The sequence below is a fragment of the Phoca vitulina genome, unplaced genomic scaffold (assembly GCF_004348235.1).
Source record: "Phoca vitulina isolate PV1807 unplaced genomic scaffold, GSC_HSeal_1.0 scaffold1187, whole genome shotgun sequence".
In the NCBI taxonomy this organism is placed as follows: domain Eukaryota; kingdom Metazoa; phylum Chordata; class Mammalia; order Carnivora; family Phocidae; genus Phoca; species Phoca vitulina.
In genome coordinates, this window is record NW_022590874.1 from 1 (window position 1) to 9,347 (window position 9,347).

The 9,347-nt window shown below is 51.3% G+C and overlaps 1 protein-coding gene across 1 annotated transcript; it reads left to right on the forward strand.

Moving 5' to 3' along the window:
* The first annotated feature begins 427 nt into the window (after nucleotides 1-427).
* Nucleotides 428-9,124, forward strand: LOC116629500 (tetratricopeptide repeat protein 7A-like). Its single transcript, XM_032399778.1, has 2 exons — nucleotides 428-689; nucleotides 8,877-9,124. The coding sequence occupies exons 1-2, from the start codon at nucleotides 506-508 to the stop codon at nucleotides 9,122-9,124; spliced, it is 432 nt and encodes a 143-aa protein (XP_032255669.1). The 5' UTR covers nucleotides 428-505.
* Nucleotides 9,125-9,347: the final 223 nt, after the last annotated feature.

Genomic DNA, 9,347 nt, shown 5'->3' on the forward strand with positions numbered 1-9,347 from the left:
GGCGAGGGCGGCGGAGCGGCCGCGAGCGCTCGTCGCGCGCCTGGCTGCTGTGGCCGCGCTGGCCGCCCGCGCGCCCGGCTCGCCGAGGCCGCGCCACGCCCCCGCGGAGGTGGAGCAGGGGCCAGGGGCGGGTCCGCAGCTGGCGGCGCCCGGGCCCGGGGCGGGGGCTGTGGCAGCAGCTGCAACAGCGGCGGCGGCAGCAGCGCCAGGAGCTGCTGCAGCAGAGGCGGAGGCTGCTCCTGGACGCGTCCGGGCCGCGCAGCCGGAGCCCCAGCCCGGAGGCGCCGGGCGGTGCGCTGGGTGCCGCTGCTGCTGTTGCTGCCGCCGCCGCCCGCCCGCCGCCGCCAGGGCCCCCGCTGCCGCCCGGGCCCCGGCCGCCTCCCGCGCCCCCGCCGCCTCCCGCGCCCCCGCCGCCCCCGCCCGCGTGTGCGCCCCAGCCGGGACGCCGCCCCCGGCCGGGTCTCCACTTCTCGGCCGCACCTCCCATGACAGCGCCCGCGCGAAGATGGCTGCGAAGGGCGCGCACGGCTCCCACCTGAAGATGGAGAGCGAGCTGGAGCGCTGCCGCGCGGAGGGCCACTGGGACCGCATGCCCGAGCTGGTCCGGCAGCTGCAGACGCTGGTCATGCCCGGCGGCGGAGGCAACCGGCGAACCAGCCCGAGCGCCGTGTTCACCCCTCTGGACACCGGTGAGTGAGGGAAGTTCTGGCTTCCGAGCACCCGGCGCGCGAAACGCGCCTCCTCCTCCAGGAAGCGGGCCCCGACTGCCCCCCGGGCCGGCGACGGCCGCCTTCGGTATTACCCTTCCTGTAGTGCTGGTTGTAGGAGCAACCAGGGTAATTAGGAAGGTTCTTATGCCCCAGGAGAAAAACCACATGCAGGTTTGGGCGCTTTGGGGGAGAGAGAGAGAAACGGCTCTCGCTCCCTGCCCTTTGGGATCATGTGGGCAACTCGGTCTACTGTGAAATGGTGGTATCGGCACGAATCAGCCCAGGGCAAGGGCTGGACTCTTGCGCCATCCCTCCACTCCGCCCCCGGTTCCTCAACTCCACCAGGTGAAGGCCATTTGTCTCTGCTTGCCCTCCCCTCCTTCCCCCCGCCCCCGACCCCGAGTCCAGTTGACAACGGTGCTCTGTCCACAGCAGACAGGGTTGCATTGGCGAGCGCGCGCTGGGGGGGGTGGGGGGGGTGGGGGGTGAAGTGGGAAAGAGGCCTGGTAAGCCTCAGTTTCCTCATCCGTGGTCGGACTTGGGACCCATCTAGCCCTGGCACTCGGTGGCTTTGGCAGTAGGGCTGGTTTGGCTGGGCTGGGCTCTTATGCTGGGGCGGGAAAGCACCCTGATGTGGCAGTCTGGGAACACCCCGCTCCAGTCTCCAGCCTCAAATCCTGTTCCTGGTGCCCACAGCTCAGCCTGGAGAGCCTTCCCTGAGCCCTCTTTGTGCACCACCCCTTTAGAGCCTTGTGGAAGGAGGCAAGGAGTCAGTGAATGCAGATATGAGGAGGTTTAAAGACTGCTCAGCCTGTGGAATCATCATCATAATAGTAGTCATAGCTAACACTTACCCAGCACTCACTGTGTGCCAGGCACTGTCCTACTAAGCACTTCAGTCAACTCATTAATTCCTCCCAGCAACCCCATGAAGCAGGCACTCTTGTTTGCCCCACTTGCAGATAATGGAAACAGAGACCCTGAGAAGTTAAATAACTTGATCATCCAGTCAGTAAGTGGTAGAAGCAGGATCTGAACCCAGGCTTCTGAGTATATCCTTTTAACCACTGGCACTATTACTTCTTAATGATGTGTAGCACAAAATCCCAGCCTGAGGAGTTGCCTAAAGGGATGGCGGGGCAGAGAGGTGACCAGAGGGCAATCGTGTGGTAGATGGAGGAGCTCAGAGGAAAAGGAGTTTTGGGGAAGCGGCAGAATATGTGCTGGCCTCAGGCTGGTATTGGGAAGGGCAGAGTGTGTTTGCCCAATGAGGAGGGAGGATAGAAGGACACTGAGGGGGCTAGGGTGACAGAGACGGGCGGACAATCAGGTTGGGGCTTTGATATCAGTCTGAGCATGGCAGTGAGGGGGAGTGGCCAGAGCTAAAGGGAGAAGCAGGTGAACCCTCTTCTCCCAGGGCAGAATAGAGAGATTGCAGGTGCTCCTTCTGTCCCCTGTGAGGGGCGATGTAGTGGGGTGGGGCTTCTGAGGGTGGGAATGGAAATGGACCCACACAAAGAGCACTGGGGCCTGGGTGAGTTATGGGAATCTGAGTAAGGTTGGCCCCACAGAGGAACATGCTGGGCCAAGACAGGAACCTGACCTCCTCAAATTCATATGGGTCTGTATTTCCTAAACTGCTTTTTAGAGGTCTCAAGGAGATTACAAAGTTAATTGGTATCCCAAGAAGAAAGAACTTAGGGAGCCCAAAAAGTAAAGAAACTGGACCTAATAGATTCAATAGTGTTAAACAGACATTTTTTTTAAACTGTAGGACTTTTCAGAGCCTTTATGTTTATTTATTTATTTTTTTAAAGATTTTAGTTATTTATTTGAGAGAGAGAGAGAATGAGTGAGAGAGCACGAGTGGAAGAAGGGGCGAGGGAGAAGCAGACTCCCCGCCAAGCAGGGAGCCCGATTTGGGGCTTGATCCCAGGTCCCTGGGATCACAACACAAACTGAAGGCAAACGCTTAACCGACTGAGCCACCCAGGCGCCCCTTCAGAGCCTTTAATATGTTCACTTGCCTATGATGTACAAGCCGAGGTTGGAGTATAAATAGCACATTTTTCAAACTTGCCTTAACCATATTCTATGAAGCATTATTGGGAAACACTGATATGATACAGTTTATAAATGGTACGGTATGGTTATAAAATGCTTTCCCTATTTTTTTTTAAATTCTTGTAAACAACCTTATGGGGAGAGCAGGAGTTATTGTCTCCATTTTAGACATCAGGACCCCAAGGCCCAAAGAGGTCGCATAATGTGTATGTGGCTAAGCCTGTAGGCAAGCCTCAGTTCCTGCCACCAAGTCTGCTGCTAGGGAAGGGGGGGGCGGGGCATGAGGCCCCTGGCTTGGCTTCCCCGTGGGGACTGCCTGGCACAAGGAGGGAGACTGAGGGGTGCAGTGGGGTCTCTTCTGCCAACTTTTGAGTTTGGTTCTGCAAATGATTTTTCTCCCACTGTTAAATCTGGATACACTATCCCAACGCACACGCAGGCACACACACAGATGCACACAAGGAAGGAAAATAAATGACTCCCAAACCTATGCGTAGAGCATTTTTTGGATTGTCTGCTATTTTGATTCTCTCCTCAGGGTTCCTTGATCACCCGAGGGATTGAGGGCCTGTTTTTTTGGAGCAGTATAGCACTGACCCCCTTCAACCCAGGAGGGAGATTCTTATTGTACAACTTGGCCTATTAGACTCTTACAGTCAGTGTCCAGAAGCTTCAACAGTTACCTATGTGGGGAGAGGAGAGGGAACGTATTGAGGGGGAGAGCCAAACCCCAGTTGAACCCCATTTTACAAACTGAGGCCCTGAGCCCTGCTTGCATCTGCAGGGTTTCCTACAGAAACTAAAAACCACTCCCAGACCATCTATTTCAGTCCAGGGGGCAGGAGGGGAGGACCCACTGGGGGGTCCTCTTTGGGGTCTGGTGAGAGTGAAGGGTCAGGAGATGCTCAGGCAGAGGGGCCCTTCCCCCCTCTTCTCTGGGGAGGCTGCTCCTGCCCAGGGGGAAGATAGTTGCCACTGTTTGTACATTTTCTCTCAAACACATCCGGTTTAGATTTGGTCAGGATAGAGCAGGGGAACCCCAGAGTGTGGCTGGCTGTGATGGAGTTGGTTCATGTAAAAACAAAGAACCCATCCAAGTCGTTAAAGAAAAAGAAATGAATACTATGAAAAATTTCCAAAACCTCAGAAAAGCAAAACAATGAATACCATGTATCCATTAACCAGCGTCAGTGATTATGAACTCAAGAATGATCTTGTTTGAGCTACACCCCAACCTATCCCCACCCCCCGCACTGAATACCGAAGTAGGTACTTATTAATAAGAACTCTTTTTTTCTTTCAGTTGTGAAGAGATTTTTTTTTTTTATTTGAGAGAAAGAGAGAGAGACAGAGAAACAGCATGAGAGGGGAGAGGATCAGAGGGAGAAGCAGGCTCCCTGCTGAGCTGGGAGCCCGATGTGGGACTCGATCCCAGGACTCCGGGATCATGACCTCAGCCGAAGGCAGTTGCTTAACCAACTGAGCCATCCGGGCACCCGTGAAGAGATTTATTTACAGTAGTGTGTAAGCACATACATAAAGAAGTGGTGACCATCAGGAGCCAGTGCGGGATCCTTAAAAAAAAAAATCATTTTTCTTAATTAAGATCAGAGATCTGTTACATAAAAGGAATTCTAAAGAGAAATTAGGATTTCAGTAAGTCAGAATGTCATGGACAAGATGATTTTGTGTGAGATGGGATGATGGTTTAGATAGTGGGTTGAAATTTCTTTCTCGCTCTCTTTTTTTTTTTTTTTGCAGTTTTCTATTTTTATGTAATCCATTGTATAATCCTTTCTTTTTTGGCCAAATAAGATCTCTTTTGAAAAAACAAAACCATAATGCCATTATCACACACACCACCCCCCAATTTTAATGATTTAATTTTACAGTTCATTTGCTACAATTGGGATCCTACACATTGCATTTGCCTAGTAGTTTGGGTGTCTCTTTTCTCCCCCAGTATTTTTTTATGAAAATTTCAAACATTCAGCAAAATTAAACTATACTTACTTTATCACGTCTGCTCCTCTATTTATCCATCCATCTAGAGTCTCTTAATCTGTAGTCACCCCCATCTTTTTTTTTTTTTTAAACTAAATGACTTTTTTTTTTTCCTCAACTGGAGATTGTTCTGAGCATTTCTTCAGTTGGAGTTAGAGGGGGTGTATTCGAGGCAGGTGGCCTCTCACTAGTTTTGGCCTCTTCCTCCTCTCTCTGTGGTTAGAAGCTCCCAGCCCTCTGCGGTCCTGTGTGGTAAGCAGCTGCAGAGACCACTGTGTCCCCATTTGACTTTGTGGGGAAGGGCGTACCTGGCCGGCCCCAGGTTTCTGACTGCAGATCAGCAGGCTGTGGAGAGGGGGCTCCGCCCTGCAAATGTGGTTTCTGGGGAAGGGGCAGGTATCTTTGAAGTGGGTCCCTGTGACCTGGCACCCTGAGAGCAGATGGGAAGCTAGCTGCCAGAGGCCTTCAAAACCAGGTGGGTCGGGAGTCTGAGGGGACATTCAGTGGTGGCCTCCTCTGGGCCTCTGCCCAGGGCAGGGGGCTGGGCTGGGCTACACGAATCCGTGCTCAGGCTTCCAGAATCTGTTTCACTGTCAGGAAAGTCTTCCTAATGCCTCTTGGGAGGGGAGAAGCTGGAACACTTTACCCAAATCAGGATAGGGAGTAGGTTTCAGACAAGATGATAAAAAGCCATGTTTTACCTTCAGAGAAGGAAGAACAAGAAAGCCTCGAATCCACTTGGATTCTTTTTTTTTTTTTTTTTAAAGATTTTATTTATTTATTTGACAGAGAGAGAGCACAAGTAGGCAGAGCGGCAGGCAGAGGGAGAGGGAGAAGCAGGCTTCCCGCCGAGCAGGGAGCCCGATGCGGGCCTCGATCCCAGGACCCTGGGATCATGACCTGAGCTGAAGGCAGACGCTTAACAACTGAGCCACCCAGGCGCCCCTCCACTTGGATTCTTATTGAACAACTGGAAATCTAGAACTTTTAATTCTAAAATAGTCTTCGGTCCCATAGATTGGCCAGTTGGGAATGGTGGGATGGCCAGAAGAAGGGGAAGGAAGGCAGAGTAGAGAGGGAAGCGATGTGGGCAAGGAAGAAAAGAAAGGCAGTTCAGTTCCCAACACCTATTGAATGTCTGCTAAACCAAACACAGACCCTGGGTCGGGGGTGAAGGGGCGGGGCGCAAAAAGGCTTGAGAAAGACCGGAAGTGTTAATTTATAGAACGGTCTGAAACTCACAGGTATGTGACAGTAGGAACAATTCTTATCCCTGCCCTTGGAATTGCTATTGGAATTCCTATTTGAGAGTCCTATTACTTGGAATTACTATTACCCTTGAATGTACGGTTTACAGCCCTTAGACTTCTTTATTTCTAAACTACCAGAAGCTCTGCTCTGCATGGGATGCAGGGGAGACAGCCCGTCCGGTGGCTATGTCGTGGAATGTGGTATTTTGTTGTTGTGGGCTGGGACCATAGCAATATTGCATATCTTTATTATCGTCTATAAAATGGGAGTAATATCTACCTTTTAGGGCCGTGCAGATTAAAGAATACTGTATAATAAAGTACTTGGCGCTCAGTAGGCCCTCAGCAAATATTGACCCCTCTTTTGCAGTAAAAGGGGTCCAGGCAGTGCTTCTCAAGCGATATGTGGTGAGGGATGACTTTCATGTTTTGTTGTGTTTTTTTTAATTCCCAATTTGTTGGGCTCTGATACTTTCGTAAGATACACAAACTGCGGCCTCTCAATTTTTTTTTTATTATTCAAGTCAGCAGATTCAAAATTATTTTGTCACATTATTATCAATTGGGTGACAGACATAGACCCACCACAGTCCACCGACCACACTTTGAGCAGCTCTCGTTCAGAGGACACGCCCATTCTTTTGAGGAGAGGTGTGTGCCCTGGGGAATATTTCCAGATTCAGGGTTGCTGGGAAGGAAGCTGGTTTCTCTGGGCTTGAAAGGAACAACAGAGCCAGGTCGTCTGGGGGGAGCTCCGCAGTCAGCAGTTAGGTGGGCCCAGTAGGGAGCTGCAGGTGAGTGAGGAACCAGCCCAGGAGTGACTATGGAGGGAGGGCCTCAGTTCCCTCAGAAGGAGCAGGTTCCTAACTCTACCTCTGGTTGAACAGGTGCAAACCCAGTTGGAGAGGGAGAGCCACTTGCCCTGTGGCCCACAGCTCGGGAATGCTGCTCAGGCCCCCAGCACTCAGCAGCCCAGCCCTCCTCCTAGCTGACATTTGGAAATGGAGAAGATTGCTTTTCATTCTTGAGTTGACTTGGATTTTATTTTTGACTAGATGATATATTCCCATGGGTCAGCCTTCCAAAGGGACCCAAAAGTAAAGAGTGAAAAGCCTCCCTCCGTCTCTGCCACCTTCCCCGTAAGCCAGAAAGGACATCGGATATGTATGTATCCTGTCACGTGTTTATACATAAACACACGTTTGTGTCCACTGTGTGCACTCTGCTTTCTTACTGACTTGTCTTGGAGTTCATTCTTTAACAGCACAGACAGGGCTTCTCGTTCCTTTCTATGGCAGCACTATCCCTTTTTATGGAAGTGCTATGCTTTATTTAGTCAGCCTCCTGTTGATGGACATAGAAGTTGTCTCTAATTTTCTGCTATTATAAAAAACGCTGCAGGAGTGACCTTACACACACATGCCAAGACCTCTGTAGCAGTGGGATTGCGGAGTCCATGGGGTGCACAAACATAATTTTTATATATGTCATCAAATCGCCCTTTCTAGAGGTGCCACCAACTTCTGCTCCACCAGTGATGGATGATAGCTTGGACAAAGTACTTTTTTGGCCATTTCCTCCAAATGTTAATTTTCAAAATCATGAGGGAGACCGCAAAGGATCACTGACAGGCTGTGGCGTCCTCAGAGGGAAAACCTCCAGGGACTGTTCTCTGGGATCTGAGCTTTCAGGCTGTTCTCTGCGGGGAATCTCCTCTCTGGGGAGAGACTCTTCAGAGGCCCGCAATTTGGGGTCCATGGCTTTGAGTTGTGAGCAAACTGCAGTGGTCCTGAGAGCAAGGAGTGAGTGGCATTCCTGGGTGGGTCTAAGAATGCCATCCTGGCAAGTAGAAAGAGCTCTGTGAAGGCTGGGGACCAAGCAGACCTTCCTGGAGGCATTTTGGGTTGGCACGTGACTCCCTGAGCCTCTTGGCTTCCTCACCCAGGCGTGAAGAGGATCCAGTTCACTTGGCAGCTATTTGTTGGGCACTTCTGTTGAGTGGTGGGCCTGGTCCTCACCCTGGTTGCAGGGGAGGGGCAGCGAACCAGTCACACTGAGCACAGCCACCCAGGTGTGGTTGTGAAACCACACTCAACCTCAAAGCCCTGGGGATCCCACCCATTCCCCTGTCACCTCTGCTGTAGGTAGCAGGAATGTGGTGGTCCCAAGCCTGGAGTTTTCGGTGCTGTGTGGGGAGGGGTGGGGAGGTGGCAAATAGAACCAAACAGTACAAACTCCCCTTCCAAGCGGTGAGGTCTGGAGATGGGCTGACATATGTGTGAGAACTCCAGAGAGTGCCAGGACTAGGTATGTCCAAGGCTTTGCCCTGCTACACCACTACATCTGCTTCCCCTACGTTGCTAAGTTAGCCCTGGTTATGTTAAAATATCGTAAAAATGGAGAAAACCAACTATGGTTACACGGAAATTAGGAGCTCACGAAAATGCATTAAGCCATCTCCTATATTTTTCCTCTTGGGTTGTTTTGGGGGCGGAATTCCTTCTTGGTCTAGGAACTTATTACCCACAATGGGGCCTGGGTGTGACTTTGTCCCTCATTTTAAATTCTGAAATTCTGGGAATTTGTCCCAAGTCTGGGAACTTTGCCTCTCCAGCCACTAAGCTGTAGAAAATAAACCCAAAGGGGCAATTTGTACTGTAAGCATGATAGAATGCCTGTGTTTTTTTTTCTCTCAGGGCTGTTTAACTTTATGAAAACTGGGTCTTTATTTCTTTTCTCCGACTTGGGCTTCTCGTGTGCTGGGGCAGGGGTGGCTGGGTGGCTTCAGGGACGTGGGCTCATTTCAGGGGATCTACCATGTTCAGGGGATCCCTGCCCTGTTTTTCAGATGACTTTGGGAAGTTGCTCCTGGCCGAGGCCCTCCTGGAGCAGTGTTTGAAGGAGAACCACGCCAAGATAAAAGACTCCATCCCTTTGCCTGAGAAGAATGAGCCGAAGATGAGTGAAGCCAGAAACCATCTGAGTAGTATCCTTAACCACGGGAGGCTGTCTGTAAGTGGTCAGCCCCCTCTGCTCCTCTCTCTCCTGCCTCCCATCTGCTGTCAAGCAGGGTCCCTGAGTCATCTGGTCATCTGAGCAGCAAGTCTCCCGTAGAGGTTGGCTTTGCACTGTTTAGGACAGTGGCCACCAGCCGCATGTGGTTCTCGAGCCCTTGAAATGGGGCCAGTCGAACCTGAGATGTGCTGTAAGTGTAACACATACGTTGGAATCAGAAGACGTAGCACGAAATGAAGAATGTTAAAGATGATTAATTCTTTATATTGATTATGTGTTCAGATGATAATATTTTGGATAGACT

What these genes read in the sequence shown, in the direction of transcription:
- LOC116629500 (XM_032399778.1), top strand. Translation starts at nt 506, where the DNA reads ATGGCTGCGAAGGGCGCGCACGGCTCCCACCTGAAGATGGAGAGCGAG. An exon ending in GTTCACCCCTCTGGACACCG is followed by an intron (nt 690 to 8,876) that starts GTGAGTGAGGGA and finishes CCTGTTTTTCAG; the next exon opens with ATGACTTTGGGAAGTTGCTC.